We start from the raw sequence: 19497 nt of genomic DNA, 5'->3' as shown, positions 1-19497 counted from the left end.
AATGGAGCTCCTCATTGGATCTGATCAATCTAGTGATGTACTCAGTCATACTATTATGAATGAGGAATTGGTTTGGGGATCAAGTCCCCACCATGAGATGGCTGCAGGGCATCAAGTAGGTCTACCATTTACGGTGGGAGGAGAGGTGGAAATGAGGCATTTGTGTGCACTTTTAAGTTAAGAGAGCAAATACTGTTGCTGCTGCTATGATTTAGCTTTTATATATAGCACCAACATTGTGCTATGATGCTATAGAAAGGATGGAAGTGAGATGATGGCCAGCTCCAAGGGGCTTCCTATCTTCGTCAGATGGGCAGAATAGGGACGGACCAGCAAGAAGCAGGTCAGATGTTGGCACGAGTAGGGCCGCCTTGCCCAACCTGGTGCTCTCCAGATACATTGGACCACAACTCCCATCATTCCCTGCCAGCATGGCCCATGGATGTGTCTCCAACACAACTGGAGAGCACCAGGTTGGGCAAGGCTGAAGGAGCGCAAATGATACTGAAGGAGCAGGGAAGGCAAAATAAGGGTGGCTCAAGGATAAAGAAAAGGTTCTTGAGAAGCGCCTGATATGGCACTAGGCTGTTCCTTGTGTATGGAGCAGCATGGAAAAGGGCACCAAGATAGCAGTGAGCAAAGGAGACAAAGGGTGAGGTTGGGGTGCTTCCGGAAGACCAGCTCCTAGCGCTACCTGTTAAGAGACGTTGGGTGCTTCCAGATGAGGCTTTTATTGTGCAATCATCCTGCCTCATTCATGGAATTCCATGGGGGGTCCAGATAAGGTCACCTTCCACTTGTAACCCTCCTGTGTTTTCCCATTGCCTCTTCTGTCGTTGTTTTTATCGCAGAACATCCCTTAAGGAGGAAAAAGATGGAACACAAGGCACGATGCCTTCTAATTAATAGAGCTAGGAGCCCTCCACTTGGAAGCACCCATTGTGCGGCTCTTCTGTCTTTTCCTATTTAAGGGGGGAGGGTGGAAAGAAAAAAGATGGAAGATGAGGCGAGAAAACGCAGGAGGTTACAAGTGGAAGACGACATTGTCTCAATCCCCTATAAAATTCCATGAATGAGGAAGGGGTTTGCATGATAAAAGTCTCATCTAGAAGTACCCTTCTGGTGGACCTTAATATTTGCATGATTCTTCTTTTATTTTCAGCTCCCAGGATTCGACTGATAGAACAGAAAATACATACTGGCAGTTTGCAGCCTCCCCTGTCGCACAGCTTTCGGATGAGGGCTCCTGCAATGATAACAACCGTTTCTCGGATTTCACTGTTGCCAATCTTGCTGTTATATGTACTCTGGTATATAAAGAAAAAAGACAATTGTTAATCTTTGCCATCTAACCTTAACCCTCTGAAATGTATTTGATCCCCTTGGATGAGTTTAGGCTAGCTTTTCTTCCTCCTCATGGGATTTGTCCCAAGAAAAGCTGGTGCAGTTCCTACCAGATCTCAGGTAAAGCCACCACTATGGTGTTCCACTCTCACAGATTTGGTTGTGGGCAAATGAGTTCCTTATTAAACAGGAACTCACTTCCCAGCGGTGTTCTGTGCAATAGCCAAAGAAAGATTATGAGAAATATGTGGGGGGAGGGAGGGATCTGCTCTCCCTGAAGATCTGCAACACTTCAGCCAGATAAGAAGGGATGTGACAGACTGCAAGCCTTCCCATCAAATAACCAGCCTGGTTCGCTGCTTCAGATGGCAGGTTCCTTGGGACACTCCCGGCCTAACTACTAGTGATGGGTAAATGTATTCTGAGTGAGTTCATTATTTAATCGGAAACTAATGAACTTGTCCATGTGAGCTTCGACAAGAGTTTGCCTGTAATACCAAGTCCCATTCCGTGTTTATGAGTTTTTGTGCATGCACAATATCGAGGTGCATCTTGGGAGCTGTAGTTTAGAACTGTGTAGCTTGATGTGTCACCACATTATGTGGCCCCTTTCTGATTAGTTGTTTTCACATGGCCTGCCTGCATGATGTTGTCATGTGATGTTTACTTGCCGTCACTGCTCACTGGTATGAAGGCGGACCCTCAGCGGTGGTGACAAAGAGAGAAGCAGTTAAGTAAGTTGCCTCAAGTAAGTTTTTGGAGGGTCTGGGTAGTAGCACAACTGAAAATGTAGCAGGGGGTGGAATCTGTGTACTACTTTACTGCACATACTCCAGAGCTTGCAGTGTATTCTGAACTTATTAGTGAATTTGATCCAGGGTCACTACAGAGGTGAGCATTATGAATGGACGAGTTTCAACCAACAAGCTGACTAATTACGAAATTCGGTGGCATCACCTCTAATTACACATTATGTTAACATGATAAGCAATCACGTTGTGTGCATTTTTAATTAAGGATGGGGGAGGGTGCGATTATGATCCGCACTGCTGTGTGTAGGGAGGGGACGCTTAAGGTTAAAACTTTGCGCCTTCCTTCCCCAGACTCAATCTTGGTAAAAATCCTGCCTTCCCATTCGCTCATGTGTTGGCATTAGGGGGAAACTACCCATTGGCGCAAATAGGAGGTTTTGCCATAATGCTAACTGCCATGTTGGAAAGGGCGAGGCAGGATTTTTACCAAGATTGTGGCGGGGTAAAAGGCCTAAAGCTTAAATCTTAAACCTCCCCTCTGCACACACTGTGGTGCTGATCATAATCTGCCCCACACACACACAGTCACACACACAAACACACACTTGGTATTTCATTTTTAAAAGTCCCATGAAGTGACTGGTAATCATATCTTTAACATGAAGTGTATTTAATGTCTCACTCATACGTATAAACCCTTGTTACTGACTTTACTGAAAGTGAGGCCCATGTCACTTAGTACTATGTGCTATTATGTGCTGTTTTATTCATTGTTTTATTGTTTGTATATTTTTAATGTATTGAACACTGCCCGAAGAACCTGGGTTATTCGGTAATTTAAAAGTATACGTGCACACTAGCAGCCCAGACCAAAGCTCATTCAGAGGTAAGCCCTGCTAGGTTCAAAACTCTCTTGTTTTCGTGTGTTCATCTCCAGCTCTTCTGAAAGGTTGAGCGATGCCTTTTCTAGGCATACTTCTTACTCTTAGAACTGCAAATAACCAATGTTTCCTTTGGGACTTACAATTAGAGATCTGAGTAGTAACTCGTTGGGGTGAGAAGCAAGCCCACAGGCATAGAGGAACCGCTCCTGCAGGACAGATCCGCTCTTGTTCTTGAAATCCAGAAAATCCAGCATTGCTTCCAGAGAGGCAGAGGTCTGTGCAGAGGCTACAGAATCAACTAGCTGGGGACTGTATGATAGGATGAGGCAGGAAAGAAAAAAAAATTGTAAAGCACACTGCCATTTTCAGGTAGTGTGTCTTATTGCATTTTTTGGCAGAGTGCTTCATGGTAGAATGCTTCATGCCAGCACCGCTGAGTTTGAACAGCTTTACAACAGTTTGGGTTTCAGTAATATACACACTCCTTCTGGCAGCAGGAGTTGCTACCTTCATTATCTACAACAGGGGTGGGCAACTCCCTCCAGATGTTTTGGCCTACACAACTCCTATCAGCTCTAGCCAGCATAGCCAATAATGAGGGATGATGGAAGTGAAAACATCTGGAAGGTCACAAGTTGGCCACCCCGATCTAAAACTACAGCCATTATTATGGGATTTGCAGTACAACACATCTGGAGAGCACCAGATTGAGGAAGGCTGATCTAAAAGGACACAGGAAGAGATCCAAAAGACAAGAGGAAGTAAGTGTTTGTTGTTGTATTGCATCAGTCTAAATTTTGCTCTGGATTTTACAGAAAGATTGTAACAATAAATAGTCCCTAGTTAAACAACAGAGCATCTCAGTTGTACTATTCTCATATTATCATAGGGGGAAATAGAGGTGTAGCAAAGCAACAAAACAAACATTATGTCCTGACTTTGGGTTTTGTGTGGCACACAAATTGCTTAGAAGTGCCATTTCAGATTGGGGGAAGGGACACAAGGTACTAATCAGGGTGGAGCACAGGGCCTCTTCTTGATATCTCAAGATTAAATTATGAGGAAAGCAAAGTACTATAAGATTATTTTATACATTTTTAAAAAAAGAATGCCTAATCAACATAGGACAAAGAGGCAACCCAAACTTTGACATGCACAGACCTGTTTAATGGTTTATGGTAGCCTTCCTCAACCTGGTGCCTTCCAGATGGGTTGGACTACAACTCCCATCACCCTAATCAGCTGGCTCAGGATGGTAGGAGTTGTAGTCCAACCCATCTGGAGGGCACAAGGTTGGGGAAGGCTGATTATAGCAATAGGGACTCTATACTCTGAGCCAGAGAATTGGCTTTATATACAGGTGATGGTGAGGTAAAATTATACATGAGTGTCAGGATGGAGTTCCTGAAATCATCATTATAATGCAGGGGTGGGCAACATCAGGAAGTCCAAGCGTCATTTTCTCCCCCCCCCCCGCACTCCCCAGACAGCCCACCATGGGCCACACCTGAGCCCTGCAGCACCAAAAAATAAACATAATAATTTTTAAAATGGCATGCAGAGCAGCTACAGAGCATCAAAAGGGTCAAAATTAGCCTGCTTTCAAGCTAATATTGACCCTTTGGGTGCTCTGCAGTAGGTACGGAGCACTCAAAGGGACAAAAAATCTTTAAAATAGCTGCTCTGGCTGCCATTTTGTTTGAAATAAACGTTTTTCTAATAACAATTTTGGCGGGTGGCAGGGACTGCAATGGGGGGACGCTTACGGCCCATTGGCAGCACTCTCCCTTCCTCTGCTGTAATGAATGTGTATGAGCCAATGCAAACAACTGAGTGGTCACACAGAGGAGGCCAATAGACACAGCCCTGGATAGATCTGCATAATGTGGTGCTTCTCCTTTATCATATGTGCAAATTTAAGATGGATATGCTAGGCTAGAGACTACAAAATAGGATGCCAACAACTCACAGAACTTTTACACTGCTTTCACTTCTCAGTATCTGAAGGATTTCTTCTTTTGTAGCTTTCCTCAGATTCTGAATGAAGGACAAAAATCCTTTCACAGCATCAGCTTTGGAAAGGTTTTCTGGTTCCAGCTGATTTCGGATGGTCGTCCACTGCTGAAAGAGCTACAAAAAGGGGCACAAATTGGTGGTAAATCTGTTCCATTGGTCCATATTTGTGTGCTCACTGTAAGCCGTCAAAAAATGTTAACGGCCTATATTCTGACAAGAAATGGAATGAAAAATCCAGTTTCAGCCTGGATGAATAAATGGGTTTGTCAAGCAAAAACAGACCCCTTGATCCCACCAGGCCTTTCTGCAGCCTGTGTCATTTTTTTCTTTGGAACTCGTGGGCACCAATGAGAAAGTAAATATGATATAATCAGGAAGACTGTTAAGGGGGAGGAGCTTTTAGATGTGTGGTGATTGGCCCCAAGACAAATGACTTTTCCGGTAGTAGTTGCCTATATAGATAGAACACCTTCCCAGGAACTTCTCCCTGATTCTTGGCTCCTTCACACAGAGCTTTTATCCTGCGATTGAGATTGCTCCTTCATGGAAGTTTGCGGGCTCTTTACATGACGCCGTGATCGTTCAAAGCATCTAAATGCCCTTTGTTCCGTTTTTAAATAGATTGCAGATAATGAGCTATCAAATTACCCTGTTGTGTTCTGCTTCAGTTTCCTCCGTGAAAAGAGGAAAAGCAGCAAGAAGAGGAGCGAGATCGAGATCGATGAAAGGGAATGGAAGTCTCAGATACAGGGAGAAGGAGAGGGGAGGGGGTGGGGAAATGGAAGCATGTGAAAAAGGGAGTCATGATCCTGCATTTAAAATGGAAGCAGAAAGCCCAGTTTTAAATGCAGGATTTTAGGCTGGTGTAGAGATGCTTTGCTTCCCTTTCAGTGAACAGGCAAAGCTTATTTCTTCAGGCTTTTGGTTTCTGATACTTTCTGATCTGCTGCTGATGCTCCTCTTGATACTGCTTTTTTTTAAAATGCTGCCAGTGGAGGCTGGTGGCTCAGATGTCAGTGGGGTGGTGACTCCACTCTGGGTTTCAGTAAGAAACAGTCAGAACTCATACCTTGGATAGCTCCTTTAGAGTTCAGACTGGTTCTGGCTGATACCTGGAGTGGATTCACCACTCCGCTGACATTGGAGGCATCAGCCTCCAGGGAGTGCTGCTATTTGTTTTGACTGTTATTTAAACACAATGGGCCTTTTCAATAATGCTATGTTTTATATTATGTTAGACTGGGGTTGTTAGCCACTTGAATAGTTGATACAGACAAGCAGGCTACAAATATATCCAAATAAAATAGTAAATAAAAATAAACCTGTATTTCTCCATTCCCGTGTCCATCTGTTGGACACTCCAAGCTCTGAGGATGAATAGGGGCAGGGCCACTTCCCCAAACCTACAGTGTCCTCAAATGCACCCCTTTATTTTCTTACTATATAAGTGAATGGTGTCAATGACTCATATAGGGGGGAAATGATCTACTACACTAAAGGGCAGAGTTGTAATGAGGGTATGTACAGCTTGTCCTTCTCTGACAAGGAGCTTGTTGTGGCCAGTAGATGCAATATGTCTCTGTAGACATTCCTTCCCCCACGTATTTCTGTAGTATACAGGCTATGCCTCTGCCAAACCCACTCATCATAATGTCAGGCATTTGGCTAGTAATAGCTCTCGTAGCCTATATTTAAGTTGCTTATAGGATCAGTATATGAAAACAGAATGCTATTTTGATCATAAGTTTGGATGCTAATATTTTTCAGCATAGGCAATGTTTATTTTGAATGTGCAGTTACTCGGACAGAGTGCATATTCTGCATCTGTGTGGGAAATGTTTTGAACTTGCAGTGTTATGATGAGTTTTATTTGTAATTGTGTTTATTTGATAAACTGAAAATTGAGAAATGAACTAGTGAACACGAAAAGGACCTAGCAGCAGCTGCTTTAAGAGAAGCAGAAGAAAACCTACACATAGTATTTATGGAATCATTTAACAAGAGTGGTTAACTTTCCCATCTACAATCCATCCACAAATTATTTATTAATGTGTGTTCTTAAATAATGATATACTACCCATGATTTATCTTCTTTTTTTTTCCAAATGTGCAGTAAGGTATGCTTGTCCTACAAATGTGTAGGATGGTACAAGTGAAATTGGCATGACCGGAAGCTCCTGCAATCAATGGTAGTTCATTTCACTGTCCAATGATTTATATGGGTCAGATGGAAGCTGTTGAAATTAAAAATTAGGAGCTATTCTGCAGCCAGCCTCAAGATTATGCTTACCCTGTTATCAACTATTAATGTTGGAGCAGGGCTAGTCCCACAGTAGTCACTTCCACCGTTCTACAGAAATTATGAGTAAGGCTGCACTGCTACACACTCACCTGGGAGTAAGTCCCATTGAACCCAATGGAATTTACTTCTAAGCAGACATGCCTAGGATTGCAGTCAGTGTCCAGTAATATTTTGAATCCTAGGATCTTTAACTTTGAAACTTCATCTAGAGTTATTTTCAGATTTCTCCCTTTGAAATGTCTCATGGACTTTTGCCCCTCATGAGGAAAACAGAAGGTTGAGTTGTGTCCTTTCAAACAACCTCCCATAGAGAAACTGAGTGGGTATTTTGGCCTGTGCTATCATATGCCTCCGCTTCTGTTATCTAGTATTATCTATGGCATTCCTTGGAGAAAGCACAGCTGTTCTTTCCAGTAATGTTTATTGCACCTCTCCTAACTGGGAAACCACATCAACGTCAGCTCAGCCTTTGCTAAAATACCAGATCTCCATAGGGCCAGTGCCATTAAGCAACAGCAGATGATGTTACCCACAAATAGCATTGCATTTCAGCAGTACAGAGTTCATCTTGCCTGAATTGTAACTAAACATAATTAGGTAATGACGAGAAGAGAGGTAGAGGCTATTTCCTGTGGATTAATGACCAGCAGAGGTGTGTTAATGGCCCAGGACACAGGTGAAGGCTATTAACGTCATCTGGTCACTGCTACATAGTACCATGGTCAGCATTACTTTAGAGACACTTAGAAGACACTTCCACATCAGTATTGTGGAAGGATAGATGGATTCATAAATTCATAAATTGTAGAAGGATAGATGGATTCATAAATGAAAGACACAGCTTTCCATTGTGGGGGTTTTCCAGGAGAGATGGGGGCATAATCACCGAGTTCAAATTTGAGCATATGAGCTGGGAAGTTCAAATATCGCTTCCAGCACAGACTCACTAGATCAGGGGTGGATAACTTGTGGCCCTCAGGGCATATGCGGCCCTCAGCCTAATATCATGAAGACCTCAGCATTATTTTAAAAGTCCTCTGCATGTTCAGACCTCCATTAAGAGTGATCTGAGCCTTCCCTGGTAGCCCACTGCATGGGAAGGAAGTGGGAAAGAGAGGGGGGCAGCATAGAAAGAGAGAGAGAAAAGGGGTGATCCACCCACTTTTGGCTCTGGCTCTACCCACCAACATGTGGCCTCCAGCAGTTTACCCATGAGGGCATGTGGCCCTCAACATATGAAATGTTGCCCACACCTGCACTAGATGGCTATGAGATAGCCAAATTATGCATGGCATGGAGAAAGTGGAAAGGGAGACATTTTTCTCCCTCTCTCATAATACTAGAACCCAGTGGGATACTGCCATGAAGCTGATTGGTGAGAGATTCAGGAGAGATAAAAGGAAGGATTTCTTCACACAGTGCATAGTCAAACAATGGAATTCACTTCCACAAGATGCAGTGATGGCCACCAATTTGGATGGCTTTAAAAGGGGGTTAGACAAATTCTTGGAGGAGAAGACTATCAATGGCTACTGGTCCTCATGGCTACCTCCAGTATCAGAGGCAGTGTGCCTATGTACACCACTTGCTGGGGAACATGGGTGGGAAGGTGCTGTTGCACTCATGTCCTGCATGTGGGTTTCCCATGGGCAGCTGGTAAGCCACAGTGTGAACAGAATGCTGGACTAGATGGACCCTTGGTCTGATCCAGCATGGCTCTTCTTATGCTCTTATGTTCTTAGCCATGACCTTTCAGCCTCAGTTCTTCTCTCCAACTGTAATATGGGGATAATAAAACTAACCTACCATACAGTGCTGTTGTAACGGTTACCAAGATAACATTTGTGAAGATTTTGACCTTTCTGAACTTCTAGATAAATGCAACCATTGTTTTCAACAACCAGCACCATCGTCTGGGGCCTGTGTGCTGCAGGAAGCATCTCCTCCCTTCTGTACTTCCCCATTCCCTTGGCACAGTCGAAGATATTCTTCCTTTTATCCCATCTCTTTTATAAATGAGGACTGTGTAAGTGTACAGACCTGGATTTTCTCATATTATGAATGCCCTCCCTAGTGGGTTCACCTGGCCCTCACACTGACAGCTTTAAGGCTGCAAGTTAAAACCCGACTTTTCCAAAAGGCATTTCTTCCTGGCTAACTGGATGTACAATTGTGCTCATTGCGCTCATTTCACATGCCAGCAAGGTGATGCTCAAAATCCTACAAGCTAGGCTTCAGCAGTATGCGAACCAAGAACTACCGGAAGTACAAGCTGGGTTTCGAAGAGGCAGAGGAACTAGAGATCAAATCGCCAACATTCGCTCAATCTTGGAGAAAGCAAGAGAATTCCAGAAAAACGTCTATTTCTGCTTCATTGACTACACTAAAGCCTTTGATTGTGTGGGTCACAACAAACTGTGGCACATTCTTAAAGAGATGGGAGTACCAGACCACCTTACCTGTCTCCTGAGAAACCTGTACGAGGGTCAAGAAGCAACAGTAAGAACCGGATATGGAACAACCGAGTGGTTCAAAATTGGGAAAGGAGTACGACAAGGCTGCATATTGTCGCCCTGCTTATTTAACTTATATGCAGAGTACATCATGAGAAACGCCGGGTTGGATGAATCACAGGTCGGAATTAAGATTGCCAGGAGAATTATCAACAACCTCAGATACACAGATGATACCACCCTAATGGCAGAAAGTGAAGAGGATCTAAAGAGCCTCTTGTTGAGGGTGAAAGAGGAGAGTGCAAAAGCTGGTTTGAAACTCAACATTAAAAAAACGAAGATCATGGCATCTGGCCCCATCACTTCCTGGTATATAGAAGGGGAAGAAATGGAAGCAGTGACAGATTTTATTTTCTTGGGCTCCAAGATCACTGCAGACGGTGACTGTAGCCATGAAATTAAAAGACGCTTGCTCCTTGGGAGGAAAGCTATGGCAGACCTAGACAGCATAGTAAGAAGCAGAGATATCACCTTGCCGACAAAGGTCCGTCTAATCAAAGCTATGGTTTTCCCAGTAGCAACGTATGGCTGTGAGAGCTGGACTATAAGGAAGGCTGAGCGCCGAAGAATTGATGCTTTCGAGCTGTGGTGCTGGAGAAGACTCTTACGAGTCCCCTGGACTGCAAGGAGGTCAAATCAGTCAATCCTAAAGGAAATCAACCCTGAGTGCTCATTGGAAGGACAGATACTGAAGCTGAAGCTCAAATATTTTGGCCACCTAATGCGAAGAGAAAACTCCCTGGAAAAGACCCTGATGCTGGGAAAGACTGAAGGCAAAAGGAGAAGGGGACGGCAGAGGATGAGATGGCTAGATAGCATCACTGATGCAATGAATATGGACTTGAGCATGCTCCGGGAGAGAGCGCAGGACGAGAAGGCCTGGCGTGCTATGGTCCATGGGGTCACGAAGAGTCGGACACGACTGAATGACTGAACAACAACAACAACTGGATGTATTTTAACTGGCGGACTGGGTGTATTTTAACTGCTGGATTCATTTTAATTTGATTTTGGTTATTCTTTAATCTGCTTGCCCTGTTTGTGGTTTTACATTCTTGTTGCCTTATTTAATTTTCTATGGTTTTTATGTCTACTTGCTTTTTAAGTCTGTACACTGCTTTGGGTGCCCTATTTTCAGCAGAGAATACTGCTCATAAATATTCAAAATAGAATAAATAAAAGTCAGAATTGTCTTATTCAAATGGATTACTATAAATCATTTCCAAACATGCCATTCAGAAAAAGCAAGCTCAGAGGAATGAAATTGCACACAATGTAATGCTTGATGGATCCAAGCCATTGTAGCTGCAATACTACTGTTTTCCAAGGGTGTGCCTGTTCAAACATACTCCCTTCTCGCTTGCAGTCAAATGGCTGGCTTGATTGCTCCCATTATCACAGACATTCCATCAATGATATCAGCTAGCTTTGTTTCAGCATTCAAACATCCTAAGGCCACACAGAATAGGCATGCATTCAGGATGGCCTCTCAATACCAGTTGCTGGGAAGCATTACTGGGAGGGTGCTGTAGTACTCATGTCCTGCTTATGGGGTTCCCTTCAGCATTTGGTTGGCCACTGTGGGAACAGAATCCTGGACTAGATAGGACTTTGGTCTGATCTAGCACAGCTTCTCTTACATTCTTAATCATTTTATCATACATATATCGCTTGTCTAAATGAAAATATCTGGTAAAAAAATTAGCAGGGACCTGATGCTCAGGAAGAAAAGTGTGGATATTTATTATTTATTTATTTTATTTACTGTACTTTAAGGAAAGTTTCCTCCTGTGCAAGCACGGGGTCATTACTGATCCCTAGAGGAATGCCGCTTGTGCTGGCATTTTCATGGTGGACTATAGCAGGGTGGTTTGCCATTGCCTTCCCCAGTCGTGACTACCTTTCCCCCAGCAATCTGGGTGCTCATTTTACTGACCTCAGAAGGATGGAAGGCTGAGTCGACCTGAGCCGGCTACCCGAGACCCAGCTTCTGCTGGGATCGAACTCAGGTCGTGGGGAGAGTTTCTGTTGCAATACTGCAGCCTACCACTCTGCGCCACACAAGGCTCTCCCTGTACTTTTAAACCACCCAATAACTGAAGTTCTCTGGGCGCTGTACAACCCATTCATATCCACATGGAAATAGACTGGTGGAATCACCTTGCTATTTTCTTAGCATGTTGCCAGCTCAATAAAAAGTTACCTGAGCAAATGGGAAAGTAAGGAGATATTAATTCAGTGCGTCCTTTCACTCTTTGTTATGGGCAATATGCTTGAATACAGCTAGACCAGTGTTGCTCAGTGCAATTGTGCAATGGACCCCCCCACGGCTGAGGCCATCACCTGTCTGGTGCAACTTTGGACAGACCCAAATTCTGAAATATAGCTGTGTTACTTATTTATATCTGACGCTATAGTTATGTTTCAGTTGTAGCTGGGCAAACTCTGGTTTACACAGCTACAGTTACAACAGCAGCATCCAATTACTGGCTCCCCCCCCCCCCCGCCAGACCACCCCACATCTTCAGGCTAAACCCTATGTTATTGGAAAGGGGAAGGTAAAAGAAGGAAGGTGGGACTCTTAAGGAGGCAAGAGATCCTTAAGGAGTTGCTCAGGGCATCCAGGTCATAAGGGGAACCCTGACAACACATCTTGAGCTTTCATTTACTTACTGAGGGACAACTTTTGCATTCATCTGAGACAGGCTCTGCCACTAGAGAAATTGCAACATAATTTGAATCCAGAGCTTTGATAATGCTAGCAACTTGCTTCCCAGCCATCACTCTTGGGCCAGCTTCTGTTGTCTTCAGTTCCAGTTTCTGCCTGTATTGAAACACAGCTTTTAATCTCGGTTGCATTTTGAATGCATATTTAACCCCACAGAGACATCTCCAGTGCTAACCTGATCATCAGTAGCTTATAATTACTGTATAATTACTTCATATCAGCATTTCTAGAAAAGGATTGCAAGGCTTTCACATCTAAACTATCTATAGTCGAGTGATGGTCTTAGGCAGGGGCCCTATATATTCTAAGACCACATCACACAAGTGAGGAGGAATTAGATATCGGGTACAGCAGTAGCATGTTGAGAAATTCAGTGTTAAAAAACAAAATAAAAACTCTTTAGCTCTGAGAGATCACTGAGATCTTTAAACTGTGACATGGATTATGACATTTATCCAACATATTGAACAAAAGTAGGACATGCAAGAAGCACAGAACGATGAAAGCAATAATAAAAATATGTTAACCTACTCTCACTTTCATATCGCACTACGTGGTTTTCAAAGGGTTTCGTTTCTTTGTTTTACATTATAGCACATAAGATATTAAAAAAAGGGCACCAGGCTGCCTATGAAAGCATGATAGCTTGGGTTTCGGGTGCTTCCAGATGAGGCTTTCATCCTTCAATTGCTCTTCCTCAGACACAGAATTTTACAGTTGTCCAGACATCGTCACCTTCCATTTATAACCTTGCCATGTTTTCCCACTATTTCTTCCACCTTTTTTTCTTACAAGAAAAACATCCATTATAGGAGCTCTCAGTCTGGAAGCTCCCTTAGCCATTAAGCAATTTCTACAAAATGATAAAACAAGCCACCTTACTTTGAAACTACTTTCACATCAATTTCTCGCTGAATGTTCATATTCAAAACGTGATTTTCTTCTGCCCGCACAGATTTAATAAAAGTGTCCTCCAGCACATAAATGGTGGCCGAAGTGGATTTTTTGCTGACGTCTAAAAGCTGAAAAATAATTTTGGAAAGATCAGCAGATTCAGAAATAAAATCAGGTCCTAACGCTTCAAAAGGCATAATTTTTTTTACTGATATGCTGGATATGTACTATGGCAAGGGTGGGCCACATGTAGCCCCTGGGCACCAGTGCGCCCCCCAGACACTTTTCTTGGCACCCACCAAGGTGTCCTACCCCTCCCACTTAAAAAAAAAGTTATACATTTAATTAAGAGAGAGAGAACACACACATGTATGGGTAGTGATCCAGAATGAGAGAGAAAAAGAGAGAGGAGAGAGAAACTGGGTTCGCATAGCACACTAATTCACACGGTTGAGTGTGGGTTGTTGTTGAACCGTGGGTTGTTGCTGAACCATGGATTATCGCGTTGTGTGAACACTGCACTTTTTCTGCAGGGTGGCTTGTTAACTATGCAGCATGGCTTGTTAATCACTTTGAACAACCCAACAACAAATCATGGGTTCTCAAGGTGGCTTGTTCAAGAAAAATAAGCCACACTGTATGGTTAACAAGCCACCACATTGAGACTTGGCTATTTACCCAGGTGTTTGGGTCTCATCAACTGTAGCTCAGTTTGATTTATTTGTTTGGTTACTGGTGATTATAGAGATGACAGTTACAGTGGATTGTGGAATTATTGTTGTTTTATAGTTTTATGACCAATTATTTTATCAATGGATTGTATTGATGAGCAAACTAGCTCAAAGTGGGCTAGATGAAACAACGATCCGGTGGATCCACAGTTGGCTACAGAATCGGACTCAAAGAGTGCTTATCAATGGGACCTTCTCAAACTGGGGAGAGGTAACGAGTGGGGTACCGCAGGGCTCAGTCCTGGGCCCGGTGCTCTTCAACATTTGTATTAATGACTTGGAGGAGGAGGTGCAGGGAATGCTGATCAAATTTGCAGATGACACAAAATTGGGTGGGATAGTTAATACTTTGGAAGACACAAACAAAGTTCAAAGTGATCTGGATAGACTGGAGCGCTGGGCAGAAAACAACAGAATGACATTTAATAGGGATAAATGCCAAGTTCTGCACCTAGGAAAAAGAAACCAAATGCACAGTTACAAGATGGGGGATACGTGGCTCAACCACACTACAAGCAAGAAGGATCTTGGAATTGTTGTCGATCACAAGCTGAATATGAGCCAACAATGTGATGTGGCTGCAAAAAATGCAAATGCTATTTTGGGCTGCATTAATAGAAGCATAGCTTCCAAATCCCGGGAAGTACTAGTCCCCCTCTACTCAGCACTGGTTAGGCCTCATCTGGAGTACTGTGTCCAGTTCTGGGCACCACACTTGAAGAAGGATGCAGACAAACTGGAGAGGGTTCAGAGGAGGGCAACAAAGATGATCAGGGGACTTGAAACAAAGCCCTGTGAAGAGAGACTGAAAGAACTGGGCATGTTTAGCCTGGAGAAGAGAAGACTGAGGGGAGATATGATAGCGCTCTTCAAGTACTTGAAAGGTTGTCACAGAGAAGAAGGCCAGGATCTCTGATCATCCCAGAGTGCAGGACATGGAATAATGGGCTCAAGTTGCAGGAAGCCAGATTCCGGCTGAACATCAGGAAAAACTTCCTGACTGTAAGAGCAATACGACAATGGAACCAATTACCTAGGGAGGTGGTGGGCTCTCCCACACTGGAGACCTTCAAGACGAGGCTGGACAGCCATCTGTCAGGGATGCTCTGACCTGGATTCCTGCATTAAGCAGGGGGTTGGACTCGATGGCCTTGTAGGCCCCTTCCAACCCTACTATTCTATGATTCTATGATTCTATGATCCCACACTGAGATCTTTTGATATAGGGCAAGTTAGAAATATTTTAATTAATAAATATCTCAGGACCAGCAACTCAGGATTAAAACTTGGGGAAGAGAGATCCTTGGTCTGGCTCAGCATAAGACAGTATTTAATACCCCAATCCAAGATCAGCTGTACAACTAGGACATCTTTTTTTTTCTTCTGGTGTTTTATAGTTTGACGTTATGCCTGCAATATGCACAGAAGATATTAACCATACCGTACCTGACTGTAGCTGGTAAAACCTGTCCGTTCTAATCTGCAAGTGCTCAAGGCTTTAATTTTAGTGACTTGATTTTCGCGAGCCTGATACGTTACATTGCATCTCCCACAGATATCCACCTAGAGAACAGATGACAAGAACATATTTTTTTATGTTTTTACTTGTTACATGTATATCCCGCCTTTTCCTCCAAGGAGCCCAAGGCAGTGTACATGATCCTCCTCCTCTCTATGTTATCCTCACAACAACCCAGTGAGGTAGGTTAAGCTGAGAGTCTGTGACTGGCCTAAAGTCAGTGAACTCAGCCGAATGGGAACTTGAACCCTGGTTTCCCCAATCCTAGTCCAACATTCTAACCACTACACCACATTGCTCTCTTATCAGATCATGTTGAAGTATCAAAGATCCCAGAACTCCTGAGCCAGAATGCCAGGGCCAAACTAGTCATGGTATTTGCTGGGGGAGTGGGGCGGAATTCCCACTTTGGTGCCCAAAGGGGATTTCCTCCCCATGTAAATAGTACGTGAAAAGGAGGGAATTTCCTTAGGACTGCAGCAGGGGAGAAAGGCTTAAACTTCCCCTCCACACCTGCTGCGATCCCAATAATTATCACCCCCCCATGCACATTAAATGCAAAGACGCTTTTAGCTTGGCCTTCACCCAAAAACACTGGAAGGGGGTATAGCTGTGTCTAGGGCTAGGCCACTTCATGTCCTCCAGATGTTTTTGACTCTAACTCCCATCATCCCTTACCATTGGCCAAGGGTTGGGATTGATGGAACTTGCAGTCCAAAACATTTGGAGAGCACCAGGTTGCCTTTGCCTGGTTCTCCATGTCAGAAATTGCCAACCTTTTCAGACCCACCTTTAACTTAATTTTTCTGCCATATATGCCTGCCCTGATTCTTCTGTTTATGCTTTCCCACCTCCCTCTCTTTCTCTCCAGTTCAGTTCTGACAATCAGGATGCGACACCATTCAAGTAACTAGAAATTGTGTGTGCATGGCTTTTTGAAAGTAAGGTGCAGGGGGCCTGATCCGGACTGGCTGCAGAAATAAGGCTTTAACCCCCTCCCCCTGGTGGTCTCACTGAGGTTGGACCTCCTGCGTCTGCTTTTTGCATTGGGAGAAAAGCTTCCATTGCCACAGATGAGAGCTGAATGCAAATGGCAGTTACACCTCCCATTTGGATTGGCACTGTAGTTGGAGGAAGAGGACTGAATCCCCCTGCCCTGAGGTTCCCAGTCTGGATCAGAGGCCCCCACACCTGCCATTTACTTTTAAAAAGCCATTCACGCAGTTGCTTTTTGCTAATCACATGAATGTTAATGGTGTAAATGGCGTCATCTTTAGTTAAGCCCTCAGACTTGCACATGTAACTGCTCGTATGGGTGGCCAACTCACATGAGCAAGGTAACACAAGAAGCCTAAACTCATGCAAGATTGCAGTTCCTCTTCCATGAACTGGAAAATAAAACTGCAGATTTTGATTTTCCTGTCCCAGTTGGAAAAGGAATCCTGTTACATTGCTTGCGTGAGCAGACCCCTGCCATGAGCAGTGATTTGTGTAAGTGAGCTAGTGGCTAACCATGGAAACTGACTTTCTGTTATTCTCTCTTCTTTCTCTATCCATTAAAAAAAAGGTGATTTGCAGGAGAGAAGTGGTGGGTGGAAGAAGAGGAGCTTAGGGCACAATCCTATGCATGTTTAGACAGAGAAAAGGCCTACAGCTCCCAGCATGCCCCAGACAGCATGGGGCATGCTGGGAATTGTAGGACATTTCTCTGTCTAAACTTGCATAGGAGTGCACCCTTAACTGTTCTTCTGCTTTCCCCCTCAACTCACCCACCCCCAGCCATGTTTCTCTTGCCCAGTTTCCAGATTAGAGACGTGAAGCCTTGGGAAATAACAGGGGGGAAAAACATAAACATTCAGAAAAAATATTTTCTCCAATGAAAAAACAGAATTTTTCCACCCCCATCTTTTCCTTCACATCTCTAATTTGGAGACTGGGCAAGAAAAAAGTGTCTGGATGCATATTTGCAACATGCTGAGGTGAGGGACAAGTGCAAAATGAATTGCAACCAAGCGATTGCCAAAGCGGTCGTGTGATTGTTTCACTGAGACTATCACTCAGCACGCATTGCGCACATCACATATCGAATGGCATTCCCAAGAGTGATATGAACTGACCCTACGGTAGAGGGTATATATTTGTTTCTTTACCATTAGCAGTTTAATTAAATGACAAATTTGCTTTTGTATTATGGGTAAAGTCTAGGGTGGCCATGTGTCCTACTTCACAGAAGATAGTCCCCTGTTTAAAGGTGTCCTCTATATAAATGGTCATGGCCAAATTCGGTTTAAAGATGAAGAGCCCTTAGAAGGGACAAAAGGGGCCTTGAAGCTGCCTATCAACAGTTAGCACCTGGGCAGCAGACTGAACAGGCACCCAGGTCACCTGGATAGCGATTTCAGGGAGAAGTGAAAGAGTGCTTTAGGGCAAGTTACTCAAGTTAGCTCTGAACTCTTTAAATGCTTTAAAGCTTTAGCAATTTACCATGGCTCCATATGTACTGAAATCTGTTAAACATTCAGTGCAGGGGAGCAAGAGTTATTTCTTGGGGGGGGGGAAAGGAAAGGTTCCTCCTGTGCAAGCACCGGGTCATTACTGACCCCTAGAGGGACGCCGCTTACGCTGGCGTTTTCATGGCAGACTGTAGCGGGGTGGTTTGCCATTGCCTTCCCCAGTCGTGACTACCTTTCCCCCAGCAAGCTGGGTACTCATTTTACCAACCTCGGAAGGATGGAGGGCTGAGTCGACCTGAGCCGGCTACCTGGGACCCAGCTTCCGCTGGGATTGAACGCAGGTCGTGGGGAGAGTTTTGGTTGCAATACGGCCGCCTACCACTCTGCGCCATACGAGGCTCTGTTATTTCTTACTTCCAGGTAAACATGCACAGAAGTGGGGGTGCTTAGGAGAGAGTCTCATCCAGCATTGTAATATGTTAAAGATTCACTGTGGGGGAGCGAGATTTATTTCTTACTTACAGGTAAACATGCGTAGAGGGGGGGATCTGGGAAAAACTACTTCAACTGGGGAAACAGGAGGGTTTTAGTGTGTGTGTGTGTGTGGGGGGGGAGGACGACACATGGCACACTGCGGCAAAACCACCAGGGAGCCGCTTTCAGTAAAAAAAAGTTGGAGTAAAAGGCGTTTCGGACAATGTGGCTTTTCAAGAGGGAAGTGGCTAGTTGGCAGAGGATTGGTAGGGACATCATTTGTTGCAAAGGTCCTCAGACTGCTGTAACTTCACACCAAATTGCTCACGAAGACAGCCCCCTGGTTACAGGGGGTAAAATCCAACACCAGTCCTACTTAGAGTAGACCCATTGAAGTGAATGGGAGTTAAGTTACATCCAACTTATGTTGGATATTACCCAGTCTTCCCCACTATGGTGAATCTACTATATTTCTATTTTAAATTATAATAATTATTTCTAAATTTGAATCTATACATACAAATTACCATATGCCCATTTTATTAAAAGTTGTGTCCTCTTTTGCCATGTTTTTTCATGATGTATTTCCTCTCTTTTGGGGGCAATGTGCTAAAGGGCACACAAATGTCATTCATGTCAGCACTGAACATTTGAGATTGCTTAGCTTGCACGATGTAATACAGTACCTCACGGACAAGCCCAGAGTTCATCTGTATCTGAAACAAGCTAGCCAGACCTCTCTTGAGATTCTGAATAAGAGCAGGTTCATTTTCATAGGAATAGAAGTTTTTAATCTAGGTAGGGAAATAGAGAGAGAGAAAAAGAAACAACAATATGCGATAAGCATGAGATTTCACTTGAAAATTGCCTTCCAGAATTCAGGCCTG

The 19497-nt window shown here is 43.9% G+C and overlaps 1 protein-coding gene across 1 annotated transcript in view; it reads right to left on the bottom strand.

Annotated features, from left to right (window-relative positions):
* The window catches only part of MTTP (microsomal triglyceride transfer protein), a 52897-nt gene that overhangs the window by 15953 nt on the left and 17447 nt on the right, over positions 1-19497 (bottom strand). Inside the window, exons 4-10 of the mRNA XM_084855707.1 lie at positions 19297-19404; positions 15611-15727; positions 13422-13561; positions 12485-12635; positions 4950-5110; positions 3121-3289; positions 1200-1307 (exon numbers count right to left, since the gene is read on the bottom strand). Coding sequence (XP_084711833.1) covers positions 1200-1307; positions 3121-3289; positions 4950-5110; positions 12485-12635; positions 13422-13561; positions 15611-15727; positions 19297-19404 — 954 coding nt within the window. The remainder of the gene's footprint in view (positions 1-1199; positions 1308-3120; positions 3290-4949; positions 5111-12484; positions 12636-13421; positions 13562-15610; positions 15728-19296; positions 19405-19497) is intronic.

Source organism: Heloderma suspectum, chromosome 5, assembly GCF_057233095.1.
Source record: "Heloderma suspectum isolate Gila_16-S chromosome 5, 16-S_ref, whole genome shotgun sequence".
Taxonomy (NCBI): Eukaryota; Metazoa; Chordata; class Lepidosauria; order Squamata; family Helodermatidae; genus Heloderma; species Heloderma suspectum.
Note: the sequence above shows the minus strand (reverse complement) of the source record. Positions and strands in the feature narration are given on the sequence as shown.